General features: G+C 34.4%; 1 protein-coding gene across 1 annotated transcript; it reads left to right on the top strand.

Moving 5' to 3' along the window:
* The first annotated feature begins 10752 nt into the window (after window positions 1–10752).
* Window positions 10753–16339, top strand: LOC137393223 (toll-like receptor 13). Its single transcript, XM_068079679.1, has 4 exons — window positions 10753–11777; window positions 13070–13137; window positions 13654–13827; window positions 15609–16339. The coding sequence occupies exons 1-4, from the start codon at window positions 10753–10755 to the stop codon at window positions 16337–16339; spliced, it is 1998 nt and encodes a 665-aa protein (XP_067935780.1).
* Window positions 16340–16617: the final 278 nt, after the last annotated feature.

A 16617-nucleotide genomic window follows, 5' to 3' on the forward strand; every position in this document is an offset into this window, starting at 1 on the left:
TAAAACTTCATCTTCTCGCTGAAAAATGCTTAGTTCGTGGAGGCAAGCAGCAGAAGCAGTCTGGTGCGGTGCAGAAATAGCGTGAAGTTCTACATCAGCAGTGAACGCATAATCTTCGTCGAAGGTAACAGCGCAGGAGCGCAACAAGGCGTCTGCAATTATATTATCTTTCCCAGAAATGTAGTCGATGTGATAACTGAACCTCATGAGTCTCATGCAAAATCTCTGGATGCGAGCAGGAAGCTTATCTATTTCAATATCATTCAGGAGCGGCACAAGAGGCTTGTGGTCAGTTTTCATTGCTACCTTTATGCCTATTATATACTGCTTGAACTTTTCGCAGGCCCAGACAACCCCTAGTTCCTCCTGCTCAATTGTTGCATAACGCTTCTCGGTGTCGCTCAATGCTTGGGAAGCGGCGCTTACCAGTGTCAAACTGCCCTCATCTTGTCTCTGCAATAGCGCGGCTCCTATGCCTTCACGACACGCATCAGTCTGAATTATTGTTTCCTGTCCCGAGTTGTATGGGGCCAGCTCTACAGATTTCCGTAGCTCATTCTTGATTTGCTTAAACGAGCGTTTTTGTGATTCGCTCAGTACCACATGCAGTTTTTACGCAACAGCTCACATAGGGGGGTACTAATACTTCCAAGCTGAGTCGAAAATTTACTAAGTTGGTTGCACATGCCGAGAAAGCTATGGACGTCTATAATGCATGTAGATGTGGCAAAACTTTTGATGCCTTGAATTGAATCTGGACTAGCTTGTATGCCAGTGGATGATATCACATGCCCTAAAAATGTTATTTGGCTACAGAAAAACTCACATTTAGAGGTGTTGAGGGTCATGTTTGCGTTTGACATTCTCTCCAGCACCGCACGAACCAGGGCATCGTGTTCCTTTACATCTTTTCCCCAAATACAAATATCGTCGATGTGACAGATAACTCCCTCCAAGCCACTGAGGACTTAGGAAACAATTTTGGAGTAAATTTTTGGGCTGGATGACAAGCCGAACGGTAGGCGGTTGAACGCAAACCTCCCGAATGGGGTCAAGAATGCAGTCAGATACTTATCCTGCTTTTTGAGGAGAATTTGATAAAATCCCGAGTTGGCATCGAGTTTGGTGAAGATAGCGCCGGAACCATACTTAGCTAAACTAGACTGAACGTGAGTCACTGGGTACACTTCGCGTCTCACTCGCTTGTTCAGTTCTGTAAAGTCAACACAGATTCTAACTTTTTTGTTCTTTTTAGGCACTACTACCATAGGCACACACCAATCGGTTGGTCGATTTACGGGAAAGATAACTTTGTTAGAGACCATGTTCTCTAACTCTGATTTAACGCTGCTCATTAACGAATACGGGAATGTACGAGGTGTGTGAATGGCAAATGGTTTGGAGTTGTCACTCAACTCAATGCCTACACTATGCTCCATCTTATCCAGACCTACAAAAAGCTTGGGGAATTCTACCCTAAATTTATCATTACTGTTACCTACGTCATCAACATCACATGTACGTACCACCAGGCCTAAACAGGCACAAGCATGTCTACTAAGCAATGCTTTTAGTTGGTCCACTACATGCAATATTTCGTCATGACAGGTGTTATCGGCAGTTGGCCTACTTTGGAAGCATCCTAGAACAGTTCAGATCCAATGAGCCTTTTCTGGCACACTTCCAACGGAACATTTGGACATAGTTTGCTTGGCAAGACTAACACGCCAGCTCTGGTATTACGTTTGAATCAAACTGGTATATCGAGTTTGTCTACCACAACTGATTTGAACCACACACTGGAGTCAAGAGATTCATTATGAGTAGTAGATATTACTTCCCCCAAAAACATGCTGTCTAGGTTGGCAGTTACCTCATTGACTTGTGTTTTAGAGTGGGTAGGGATGGTTAAAGCAGACCTGCACATTTTACTAAAGTGTCCAACACTGTCACATGTATTACACTTGGCATTTTTGGCGGGACTGGTGCCTTTGTTATGAACGAAGTACCCAAGTTTCGAACACGGTTTATCACGAGTATCTGTTTCGGTAGCAGCAGTAGAGCTTCGGTTTCTATCAAATTTGGAATGATGTGAAGGTTGGTGTATGGCATCGACTGAATTTTGTACATCTGCAGTTGGAATAGGATGAGAACTGATAAGTTCTTTAATGTGTATTTTAGCTTGCTCAGACTGACTAGCCAAGTTGATGGCAACTTCTTCAGTTAATTTATTCACATCCATTTTCTGTATCTCCCTGCTGCAGGCCACATCCCTTATGCCTACTAACACAACAGTTGGTGGAACAGTTATTTTTTATACACACACTTTTATGCAAGAATTGTTATTATTAGTTCAACATATTCTGAATGTTTATTTTGTTTTCTCAGTTTGTATTAATTGTATCATTTCCGAATCATCTTGTATTGTAATCGTAGCAAAACAGAGTCAACTTAGCTATTACTTGCTAATTATTTCACTTTTACATCTAAACCCTTTTATAGTCATTTTATTTTTTTTAATTTATTAGACATGCACAAAACATTTTTCTCATGATATGAAGTTTAAAAGTGGTTTGACAAAGTTTGAAAACTTTAACAGTTGTATTTAGGTAAAATGGCAATATTTGTTATATGTTAAATACAAATGAATTTTTTGTCCACAGACTTTTTTCCTACCTGGGCAACGCTGGATTGTCCAGCTAAGTGTATTAGTTTATACATCTTTCTTCCTAAACCTAACCAATTAGGTTTTTGTAATCAGTTTCATATTTTACAACAAACATTTGTAAGATTACTGTAAGATTTATCATGTAAGATTACAAGTATCAGTTATTTCTCACTCTCTTATATTTACATACATTTACATACTTTGAGAAAAATATACATAGATATAGAAATTTACATTGTCTTATTACATTTATAAACTTCTTATAACTTATGAAGTTTACAATATGAGTTTTTTAAAGTTTGTTCCATCGCCATTATTACTTCAACTTGCATTCTTTTAAACATAATGTGAGTATCGTGTTTGAAGTTTAAACATTCATTTTCCTATCACTGTTATTATTAATTAATTAGTTTCCAACCTTTATCATTAATGTTATTTTTTTATTCAACCGTTTTTGACAGACATTGTTCTAATAAAATTTCAACTACAACATACTACCGTATTCTGTCATATTTTTTAGTGTTGTCATATTCAAAGAATTGATGGATAGCTTCTGGTGGAACAGTAATCTTTTTATACCCACACACTTTTATGCAAGAGTTGCTATTATTAATTCAACATACTCAAGAATTTTATTTTGTTTTCTGTTTGTATTGTATCATTGCCGAATCATCTTTTATTGTAATTGTAGCAAAACCGACTTAATTTAGCTATTACTTGCTAATTATTTCACATTTACATCTAATCCCTTTTACAATTGTTTTATTTTTGTTAATTTATTTGACCGGCACAAAACCTTTTCCTCATGATATCAAATTTGAAAGTTACAATTGTTTGACAAAGTTTGAAAAACTTTACAGTTGTTTTTATTTTCTCTCAAATTATTTCAACTATACAGAACACTTTTCTCATGATATATAGTTTGAAAGTTAGAATGGCAAATGGTGTTATATATGTTAAATACAAATAAATTTTCTGTGCAGAGACTTTTATTACCTGGGCAACACCCGGATACAAGTACAGCTTATGGTGTAAAATAGCAACTACAAGCTTAGCAAGTACAGCTTATCCTACGACCAAACACGAGCAAAACGATTGTTTGGGAGATTTATGATAAATGCATATGTGCACACAACTCCAGAAAACTTATCCGTTAACGGCCGTGACCAAACCCTTGTACCGAAATCTCATCAACAAATTTAACCATTTTTGTGTAGAGTCATTCAAGTATAATAATGATACAAAACACTTATAAACCTATTTAAATATGTTACCAAGTCTTTGAAAAGTTTCTGCAATAGCTTAAAACTAACCTATATGATCGGATTATACATAAATAGACAGATTAATTTGGCCTAAAATTGAACTAAAAACTTGACAAGCCTATTTTTATCAAAATTAAGACTGGCCAGTGAAACGCCGATAAGGCCGTGCGACAAAGAGTAGAACCATTAAGTCGTGCACATTTCACGAGAAAAACAAGCACATTTCACCAGTCTTTGGCATTGTCCAATTGCCGAAGGTTTCTGTAATTAATGTAGAAGTATTGAAAAGTAATCGTTTCTTTTTTGCCAATTCTACCAGACTCTGACATTTTGGACACTTATAATAAGTACTTTGGTATTCCAACTGATGTCCAAAGCAGTGAAAGTAAAGGAAATAATGATGATATTTTTTTAACGATTATTTTTGTATTTTAACTATTTCTAACGATACAATATATAATTAACGTAGAAGTACTGAAAAGTAATCATTTCTTTTTGCTGGTTCTACCAGACTCTGACATTTTGGACACTTATAATGAGTACTTTGGTATTCCAACTGATGTCCAAAGCAGTGAAAGTAAAGGAAATGATGATGATATTTTTTTAACGATTCTTATAAGATTATTACAATATTTAATAGTAAGGGTAATTATTCGATTTTGTAAGATTGTTATAAGATTTAGTTATAAGAATAATCATTCAAATTTACAAGATCGAAGTATATAATGACCGACGGTGTGCAATATGTTACTGTTACTATTTTTCTAAAGATTTTGTTGATGATTTTGTTGATGATACTGCGGCTGTGCCCAATATCGCAGTACTGCCAAGCCGTTTATAATATCGGCCAAATTAAGTAACAGGCCTACATTTTCTTATAGATATACATCTATTTCTATGACAACCAGCTAAAATCTGTTGGATTTTTTAATTCAGCATATTTTTTTAGATATAAATACAGAAATCTAGATAAATATCACAACTTCTTGATATTGGTTGCTATGACCAATGATATACAGCTCCCTCCCAGCCTGTGTATATTACACAGCAGCTTGCTATTTTACTTCTAATATTGCATTTCTCCTGTTGCAGGGAAGATATACAAACATATAATCTTTTCCTTTCATTATTGCTGTTTGTTGTACATAATAACACCCAGTACATTACAGCTACCATTGCAGCTACCATTGCAGTTCTCCTATTGCACTGCAGTGCCATTTGACTGCTAATATTGCATTTCTCAACCAGCAGTACCCTTTCTTTTTCCATTATCACTTTGGTCGTGGGCTGTATGACAGGGGAATTTCTAGTGGTGTAAAACGTTGAACAAATACTTTACCGAAGCTGTTTTCTCACCCTGGAGCGAATTAAAAAATACATAACTTTATTTTAATGGGGAAAACTGTTTCGGATCTCGAACAACTCAGTTTTCGAACAACCTTCTGGAACGGATTATGTTTGAGAACCGAGGTTCCACTATACATTATTAAAAGATATAGGTCGCGGAAAGTTATGAAATTTTAAATTTACATTGGTTTGAAAACCTTTTGAGTTGTTTTATTTATTTTTAAATCAGTTGCCCTGCACAAACCTTTCCCTCATGATATGAAGTTTGAAAGCTATAGTTGCTTGAAAACCTTTACAGTTGCTATATTTTCTCTCTTAATTTATTTCAACTACACAAAACACTCCTCTCATGATATGTAGTTTAAAAGTTAGAATGGCAAATTTTGTTATATGTTAAATACAAATCAGTTTTCTATCCAAAGACGTTTTTTACTACCCGGGCAACGCCGGGTGGCACAGCTAGTCTTTACTATAAGAAGAGCCATGTCTGAAGCCAGCTTAATAATCATTATGTTGCCTGTAATGATTTCTAACACAGCTAGAAGCTAATAAGCTAAGCTAGTAGTAACCAATAGTATTTTCCAAGTGCTTTAAGGTTGAGTATTTTAACCATTGTAACAACTAGAAATTCCCCTGTCATGCAGCCCACGACCAAAGTGATAATGGAAAAAGAAAGGGTACTGTCGGTTGAAAAATGCAATATTAGCAGTCAAATGGCACTGCAGTGCAATAGGAGAACTGCAATGGTAGCTGCAATGGTAGCTGTAATGTACTGGATGTTATTATGTACAACAAACAGCAATAATGAAAGGAAAAGATTATATGTTTGTATATCTTCCCTGCAACAAGAGAAATGCAATATTAGAAGTAAAATGGCAAGCTGCTGTGTAATATACACAGGCTGGGAGGGGGCTGTATATCATTGGTCATAGCAACCAATATCAAGAAGTTGTGACATTTATCTAAATTTCTGTATTTATATCTAAAAAAATATGCTGAATTTAAAAATCCAACAGATTTTAGCTGGTTGTCATAGAAATAGATGTATATCTATAAGAAAATGTAGGCCTATTACTTAATTTTGCAGATATTAAAAATGGCTTGGCAGTACCGCAATATTGAGCACAGCCGTAGTATCATTAACAAAAGTATCATCAACAAAATCTTTAGAAAAATAATAACAGTAACATATTGCACACCGTCGGTCACTATATACTTCGATCTTGTAAATTTGAATGATTCTTCTTATAACTAAATCTTATAATAATCTTATAAAATCGAATAATTATTTTTATAATTAAATATTGTAATAATCTTATAAGAATCGTTAAAAAATAGCGTCGTCATTTCCTTTACTTTCACTGCTTTGGACATCAGTTGGAATATCAAAGAACTCATTATAAGTGTCCAAAATGTCAGAGTCCTGTAGAATCGGCAAAAAAGAAACAATTACTTTTCAGTACTTCTACGTTAATTACAGAAACCTTCGGCCATTGGACAATGCCATAGACTGGTGAAATGTGCATGTTTTTCTCGTGAAATGCGCACGACTTAATGGTTCTACTCTCTGTCGCACGGCCTTATCGGCGTTTCGTTGGCCGGCCTTAATTTTTATTAAAAAAGGCTTGTCAAGTTTTTATTGCGATTTTAGGCCAAATTAATCTGTCTATTTATGTATAATCTGATCAGATAGGTTAGTTTTAGGATATTGCAGAAATTTTTCAAAGGTTTGGTAACATATTTAAATATGTTTACTATAACAACTATATGTTTACTATGATACAAAACACATATAAACATATTTAAATATGTTTATATGTGTTTTGTATCATTATTATACTTAAACGACTGTACATAAAAGTGGTTAAATTTTTTGATGGGATTTTGGTACAGGGTTTGGTAACAGCCACTAACGGAAAACTTTTTGGGAGTTGTGTGCGCGCATATGCTTTTATCATAAAGCTCCCAAACAATCGCTTTGCTCGTGTTTGGTCGTGGGACTACATGCATGTGCACAATTATTTCATTACATCGCAAGTAGGCCGTTTAGTAACAGTGTAGTATAGTAACAGTGTACTAGTTGTTATAGTAGCAGTGTACTAGTAGTTATAGTAACAGTGTACTCGTTGTTATAGTAACAGTGTACTAGTTGTTATAGTAACAGTGTACTAGTTGTTATAGTAACAGTGTACTAGTTGTTATAGTATCAGTGTACTAGTTGTTATAATAACAGTGTACTAGTTGTTATAGTAACAGTGTACTAGTTGTTATAGTATCAGTGTACTAGTTGTTATAGTATCAGTGTACTAATAGTTATAGTAGCAGTTTACTAGTAGTTATAGTAACAGTGTACTAGTTGTTGTAGTATCAGTGTACTAGTTGTTATAGTATCAGTGTACTGGTTGTTATAGTAACAGTGTACTAGTTGTTATAGTATCAGTGTACTAGTTGTTATAATAACAGTGTACTAGTTGTTATAGTAACAGTGTACTAGTTGTTATAATATCAGTGTACTAGTTGTTATAGTATCAGTGTACTAATAGTTATAGTAGCAGTTTACTAGTAGTTATAGTAACAGTGTACTAGTTGTTATAGTATCAGTGTACTAGTTGTTATAGTATCAGTGTACTAGTTGTTATAGTAACAGTGTACTAGTTGTTATAGTAACAGTGTACTAGTTGTTATAGTAACAGTGTACTAGTTATTATAGTAACAGTGTACTAGTTGTTATAGTATCAGTGTACTAGTTGTTATAGTATCAGTGTACTAATAGTTATAGTAGCAGTTTACTAGTAGTTATAGTAACAGTGTACTAGTTGTTATAGTATCAGTGTACTAGTTGTTATAGTATCAGTGTACTGGTTGTTATAGTATCAGTGTACTAGTTGTTATAGTAACAGTGTACTAGTTGTTATAGTAACAGTGTACTAGTTGTTATAGTAACAGTGTACTAGTTGTTATAGTAACAGTGTACTAGTTGTTATAGTATCAGTGTACTAGTTGTTATAGTAACAGTGTACTAGTTGTTATAGTAATAGTGTACTAGTTGTTACAGTAACAGTGTACTAGTTGTTATAGTAACAGTGTACTAGTTGTTATAGTATCAGTGTACTAGTTGTTATAGTAACAGCGTACTAGTAGTTATAGTAACAGTGTACTAGTTGTTATAGTATCAGTGTACTGGTTGTTATAGTAACAGTGTACTAGTTGTTATAGTAACAGTGTACTAGTTGTTATAGTATCAGTGTACTAGTTGTTATAGTAATAGTGTACTAGTTGTTATAGTAACAGTGTACTAGTAGTTATAGTAACAGTGTACTAGTTGTTATAGTATCAGTGTACTAGTTGTTATAGTAACAGTGTACAAGTTGCTATAGTAACAGTGTACTAGTTGTTATAGTAGCAGTGTACTAGTAGTTATAGTAGCAGTGTACTCGTTGTTATAGTAACAGTGTACTAGTTGTTATAGTAACAGTGTACTAGTTGTTATAGTATCAGTGTACTAGTTGTTATAGTATCAGTGTACTAGTTGTTATAGTAACAGTGTACTAGTTGTTATAGTAACAGTGTACTAGTAGTTATAGTAACAGTGTACTAGTTGTTATAGTATCAGTGTACTAGTTGTTATAGTAACAGTGTACAAGTTGCTATAGTAACAGTGTACTAGTTGTTATAGTAGCAGTGTACTAGTAGTTATAGTAGCAGTGTACTCGTTGTTATAGTAACAGTGTACTAGTTGTTATAGTAACAGTGTACTAGTTGTTATAGTAATAGTGTACTAGTTATTATAGTAACAGTATACTAGTTGTTATAGTAACAGTGTACTAGTTAGTCGTTATAGTAGCAGTATACTAGTTGTTATAGTAGCAGTGTACTAGTTAGTTGTTATAGTAACAGTATACTACTTGTTATAGTAACAGTGTACTAGTTGTTATAGTAACAGTGTACTAGTTGTTATAGTAACAGTGTACTAAGTATTACAGTAACAGTGTACTAGTTATTATAGTAGCAGTGTAGTAGTTGTTATAGTTTCAGTGTACTAGTTTTTATAGTTTCAGTGTAGTAGTTGTTATAGTAATAGTGTACTAGTTATCATAGTAACAGTATACTAGTTGTTATAGTAACAGTGTACTAGTTAGTTGTTATAGTAGCAGTATACTAGTTGTTATAGTAACAGTGTACTAGTTGTTATAGTAACAGTGTACTAGTTGTTATAGTATCAGTGTACTAGTTGTTATAGTATCAGTGTACTAGTTGTTATAGTAACAGTGTACTAGTTGTTATAGTAACAGTGTACTAGTAGTTATAGTAACAGTGTACTAGTTGTTATAGTATCAGTGTACTAGTTGTTATAGTAACAGTGTACAAGTTGCTATAGTAACAGTGTACTAGTTGTTATAGTAGCAGTGTACTAGTAGTTATAGTAGCAGTGTACTCGTTGTTATAGTAACAGTGTACTAGTTGTTATAGTAACAGTGTACTAGTTGTTATAGTAATAGTGTACTAGTTATTATAGTAACAGTATACTAGTTGTTATAGTAACAGTGTACTAGTTAGTCGTTATAGTAGCAGTATACTAGTTGTTATAGTAGCAGTGTACTAGTTAGTTGTTATAGTAACAGTATACTACTTGTTATAGTAACAGTGTACTAGTAGTTATAGTAACAGTGTACTAGTTGTTATAGTAACAGTGTACTAAGTATTACAGTAACAGTGTACTAGTTATTATAGTAGCAGTGTAGTAGTTGTTATAGTTTCAGTGTACTAGTTTTTATAGTTTCAGTGTAGTAGTTGTTATAGTAATAGTGTACTAGTTATCATAGTAACAGTATACTAGTTGTTATAGTAACAGTGTACTAGTTAGTTGTTATAGTAGCAGTATACTAGTTGTTATAGTAACAGTGTACTAGTTGTTATAGTAACGGTGTACTAGTTGTTATAGTAGCAGTATGCTAGTTGCTATAGTAACAGTGTACTAGTTGTTATAGTAACAGTGTACTAATTGCTATAGTAGTGGCAGTCTATTACTTTGCCATTTTTAATGCTTACTAGAGTTTTTGGATTTAAGATAGCCTCTGGTCTGTTGAGCTGAATATTGGAAGGCGTGACTACATTCCCACGTATAGCTAGTTTTTCTATGTAGGATCAGTGTTATAACCTAAAAAACTGAAGACGCATATGACTAAACTTCCTTTTACCATTGTAGATTTTGATGCCACTAATTCTGCGAACCATTATATTATACTGTCATTACGGCTAAGAGACTGCAACACATCTTGGGTGGATATCAGCCATGTCGGAGAGTTATACTCTCTTGTTGAACTAGAGTTCATTTTGACTTCACAACCTCTCTATTTGCGAGAAAATGTAAGCAATCCATTACCTGGTCTGAGCAACGTTGGATTCATATCAATCAACTTCATAAATTTTTTTACCATCATCAGTGTCGAAAGCTTTCTACCATATAGAAACATGACTAGTGTTGGAAGCTTTGAGGTGACGTGTTACCATGAAAGTCTTCACACAAGTAGAGTTTATTGTGATCATAGTATGATTCCTTACCAACCATCTCTGCTTCCACTAATTTTCCCACATCTTCAAACTCTTTCCTTAGCAGGAGTTTACCCTCAAAATACAGAGTCAAAACTAGGTTTTCCATGGGACCAGAACAACAAGAAACTGCCTTTGAATTTGTCAGAGTCCCGTCTCAACCAAGAACTTCCAAATGACAAAAATCATGCAGATATACATGGAATATTTTCTCGTTCGTATGCATCTGCTCACAATAGAGCGAAAAGCGCATGTTCCACTTGTCCTTATGAAAGATTATTAAACTCTGTCATCTTCAGCAATAACTCGCTGCTTCACATTCCGTTTGACTGCTTCAATCCTGGCCCAGCGATGAGATCTTCTCTTCAAGTCCTTGACCTCTCTAAAAATAACCTAACAGTCATTCAAAATAAAACATTTGACAAACTAAGCCGTCTAGAAAACCTTCATCTTTCGCATAACTCACTAACTGACCTTCAAATCGGCTTGTTTGATGACCTTGTTAGACTGCGAGTCCTCAATCTATGTCACAATGTTATGAGAAACCTGAGGACAGGCTTGTTCAGCAAACTAAAGTCTCTCACCGAACTTTATGTTTATGCAAATAGGCTTGTTCACACGGAGCATCAAACTCTGCCAATATATTCTCCCAATCTCCTCCTGGTCGACCTTAGATGGAATGAGCTACAGCATCTTCCTGCTGACTGTTTCACTCTGCCCAACTTGTTTGCCTGCGATTGTCGAGCGAATGAGATCTCCTTAAATAACTTCATGGACATTGTGGCACAGTTTGATCCAGTTAAGATGGCCATGGTGGAGCCAATGGCTTACTACGGTCAACCCTACAGCCAAACTCGCATAGGAGGTATGCACCAAAATGGCCAGCGAATCGTCAAACTTGGAGAAAATCGAGTAGAAGGGATTGGATTTAATGACACCTGGCCTCTGTGAGTGCTAGTCATACCTACCATGCTATGTTAAATGTTTATTCTTATTTTGCGGATACGTTTTCAAATGTAAAATCTAGAAATAATCTGTAGACAAAAAAGGTCTTGGTACCCCTGTCGTTTGATTTACCATATGAAGATGTTTGTTTGAGCAATCTTGCAAGAGCAACCAACTAGAAGATCCTGATTAGTACAGTGAACTATAGTAGTATTAGTGATTAGTATTTATGTATTAGTATATTAGCATTAGTGATTAGTATTTATGTATTAGTATATTAGTATTAGTGATTAGTATTTATGTATTAGTATAGAGTATTAGTGATTAGTATTTATGTATTAATATATTAGTATTAGTGATTAGTATTTATGCATTAGTATAGTAGTACTAGTGATTAGTATTTATGTATTAGTATATTAGTATTAGTGATTAGTATTTATGTATTAATATATTTGTATTAGTGATTAGTATTTATGTATTAGTATAGTAGTATTAGTGATTAGTATTTATGTATTAGTATATTAGCATTAGTGATTAGTATTTATGTATTAGTATAGTAGTATTAGTGATTAGTATTAGTGAACTCAGCTAAATGCTCGTAATCTAGCTCACTCAAACTATTTGTTCTTTAAAAAGGAGTTGCTTGCTCACAGCCATCTATAGATAGACCATATGAGATAGGTCTATCCATATCAAATGGTCTATCTAAATACGCCATCTATAGATTGACCAGATGTGATAGGTCTAATAATAATAATAATACTGATAATAATAATAATAATAATAATTATAATAATAATAATAATGGTATGTGATCTGTGAAGCAGATAAAAGTATGAAAACTAAAGATAGGATAGGAGATTAGTAGAGAGCCGATTGAGATGGACCAATCAGGGCAAACGGCGGCCTATTAGGTCAGGATAAAAAGCCCTCATTTAGCAGAGAAACAGTCGTCTGCTACTGTCTACGAGATACTCGAGGCCAAAGACTCCCCTCGCGAGTACCCAACATGGGCGAGATAGTCAATTTTGGTGATTTTGGAAAAAACAGCTAGGAATGATGATGAAAGTCTTGTACTTATGTTTTTATTATTAACTGTAAGTTTTTTGTTGTCGGCACTTTTCTTTGCGAGTTACCTAAATACACTCACAATTCAGTGGCAAACTCACAAGTACTCAACCAGCCTTAATGAAAGTTCTCGTTATCTGTACATGGCGTCTGTTTCAGAAGTTGCATTCAGTTCGAATGAGTTTTGACTCTTCATAATAGCCAAAAATAATATTTTATGTTTTAGAGAAAAAAAGAAACAACTTGCTGCACTTCTCAGCTTCATACAGATAGACTTTGACTCACCCATGGACTGTGACTGTAGTCTCTACTACTTAAGACAATTTATTTACTCATACGAGGAATTTTATCTCATTCAAAAATCATTTTTTCCCCATGTGCATCTGGCAACTGCTAATAACTTCTTTACTTGGACTTGTCGAGTCAACCATCTTGTTGAAACATCTGATCTACCCAAACCTTTTTTACAAACAGACCCTAGCCATTTCCTGTGCTTGAGAACAGATTTGCCATGCCCCAATGGCTGTAGATGTTACAGCGGGGCACAGTTCCAAGACATTTTTGTTGACTGCAGCAACAAAAATCTAACATTATTCCCAAAATACCTTCCGCTACCTTTTGCCAAAAGTCAGCTAATTGTCAGTCTAGAAAAAAACCAAATCATCTCATACCCTCTTTGCAGTCAACCAGGCTATGAATGGCTTAAACATGTCAACAAATTAAACCTTCAACATAACGAGTTGACACCACTATACTATGAAACAGATGAATTTTTGACATGCCTGAAAGATGTGACTCATTTGTATCTAGCTGACAACAACATAAAGTATCTCCCTATATCAATACAAATCCATGCATTCACAAAACTCTCCATTTCTGGCAACAAACTGCAGTGTGATTGTACTACATTCTGGATGAAGTCTTGGCTACAGAAGAATAACATATCGATTGCAAACGCTCTTGGTATACATTGTCAGGATCAAGGTGAGTTGTCTTCTCTCAACTTTTTGACTGCCTGTTCTCCATTTTGCTATAATTCCAAGTTGCTATGATTCCAGCGCGCATTATGGCAGAAGACGAGGCAGTAAAGACAACTCTGTAACTAACTATTAGGTTTGATACTACTGTAAAAATATTTGAGAAACTTAATGCGAATGAGTTTTCATTTGATTAAATTTGGTTTTGACCAAAAGCAAAACCGATTTGAGGTTTGATTTGGAACAAATTAAGTGATCAACAAATTCAATTATTAACAAGCATTTTTTCGTGCAGATTTTTAGACGATAATTGGTCAGTTATAAAACGAACATACATGTACATGTTAACTAAAACAGTTTAGCTCTTGTGAAATTACCATCAAAGATGCTGTTCGGGTAATATGAATATGGTATTAAAAGGCCTATCCCGATGTTAGTTACCATGACCTGTTAGCAATGTTTTCATGTGCAGACACTTTGCTGAGGAAAATCAATTGCAAAATGGCAAACAGTAGAAAGATTATGATTATTTGATGATAGTACATTTTGCTAATTTGAACATTTTTTATGCGACAACTTTTGGTCAATTCACGATTTACAACTACTTGATTTCGTAATAACTATAGTGTAAGCACTCTCAAATATACATAGTCATTATGTAATAACTATAGTGTAAGCACTCTCAAATATACATAGTCATTATGTAACAACTATAGTGTAAGCACTCTCAAATATACATAGTCATTATGTAATAACTATAGTGTAAGCACTCTCAAATATACATAGTCATTATGTAATAACTATAGTGTAAGCACTCTCAAATATACATAGTCATTATGTAATAACTATAGTGTAAGCACTCTCAAATATACATAGTCATTATGTAGTAATTACTTGTAACTTCTTATTATTCTATAGTGATGATTTTATGGTTACTATATCTAGAACATAGAACTAGATTATATGATATACAACTCTTCATGTTGGCACAATCAAATAGGGCATAATTATACTATGTAAACTCATCGCAGATTATCGTCTATTCTTGTACCGTACCCTCCAATAGAAAATGCTTTTAGTAAACGCGAATGTATAATGCGTCCAAGGCAACATTCTCCATCTGAACTTTAAAAACTAGGCAACTCTAACATTTAATGGCAATAGATAGGTGATGTGAAATTGAAAGATTTTTTTTCCTTGTCAGTAGCAATAATTTTTGTTTATTTTAAATATATCATGTTTTGATTACTGTTGTTCTCGTGTCCAAGTACATGCATATAAAATACACCCAACAAATTTATCGATGCAATGCAAAAAAGTTCTACATTGGCCATCTACTCATTAGTATTACTTGTATGCAGTACAGTATTTAACATCGTTAGTCGATTAACTGATGAAAAGGAAAGCAAAACTTATGGTAACCTACCATATCTTTTAATGTGCCAGTCGCATCAGGCGAGTGATTTGTTAAATATCATTGGACACAAACAGCTGATTTGATTTTAATCAAATCAGCTTGTAACTGATTTGATATTAAATAAAAAAGTGATTTGGATACAGTTCTGTTAATAACCTCAATATCACAGCTTCCTTGTATGTATTTGAGTACTGTTGTGTAAGCCAACTCTATATAATTGCATCTTATCAAGGAGATAACTTCCAATATAGGTGTGTTATTGAGTAAATAACTCCTAGTGTATCAGCACTCCTTATGAGTAAGACAGCTCTCAATACACATAGCTTATTCCCATCAACCTGCTACTTATTGTTTCAACTGTTGTGTTGCAGTCTATCCCATTGTCCAGATGGAAGAAAAGGATTTCGTTTGTCAAGGCATACTACTCTACCTCGGTACCATATTAGGTCTGAGTTTTACAGTAGTTACAGTTATCATGGTATCCATTGCCTGCTACATCTATGAGTTTGAGATTAAAGTACTGCTCTTTGAAAAGCTCAACTGGCATCCATTCGATAAACAAATTGAAGATGAGGAAAAAGAACACGATGCATATTTGATGTACTGCACAGAAGATGAGAGTTGGGTTATCAGCACCTTGTTAGCGGGGCTCGAGAGATCAGGCTACAGAACATGCGTACCAGATCGAGACTTTACAATTGGTGCATCAACTGCTGAGGAGATGGCACAAGCTTTTTCTAAAACTCATCGTGTCATCGTCGTGATCTCTCAAAGTTTTGTTGACAACACAAATGCCATGAGCGACTTTTTTCATGCCTACAATCACGATCGCTCAGCTACCCAGAAACGCTTTCTTGTGCTTATCAAACTACAAAAAGATGTTAAATTTGGTGATCGCAATGAAATATTCAAGAGATATATTTCCACTAATTATTATGTTTCTGTGCGCTCAAAAACCTTCTGGCCTCGCTTACAGTATTGGTTACCAAATGTAAAAAGAAGACCACTCCCGGATAGTATGGAAAACATTGAGCCGGAGTTGAATGAATTTGCTGACTTGACCAATGACATCCATGCATTGGTGACTAACGAAGTCTTGTAGTATTATTATGGCTCTAGTAAGCAGAGTGGATCGCTTAATTATATTTTTAGATATCTTTACATTGCAGTATGTTATTTTATGATATTTTAGTTTTCATTGTCGCCTGAAATACATCATTTTAGAAACCAGCAGACTGCATTTCTCCTACCCATATCAGATTAATAAAAACTTCTTAATAAATTTCATTCTGTTTCAGCTATCCCTAAGTTGGTCAACTTTTTTATGAGCAATATTATTAAAACTTATGCGCTTTCTTAACAATTGATTGAGATCTTAGA

The sequence above is a fragment of the Watersipora subatra genome, chromosome 4 (genome assembly GCF_963576615.1).
Source record: "Watersipora subatra chromosome 4, tzWatSuba1.1, whole genome shotgun sequence".
Taxonomy (NCBI): Eukaryota; Metazoa; Bryozoa; class Gymnolaemata; order Cheilostomatida; family Watersiporidae; genus Watersipora; species Watersipora subatra.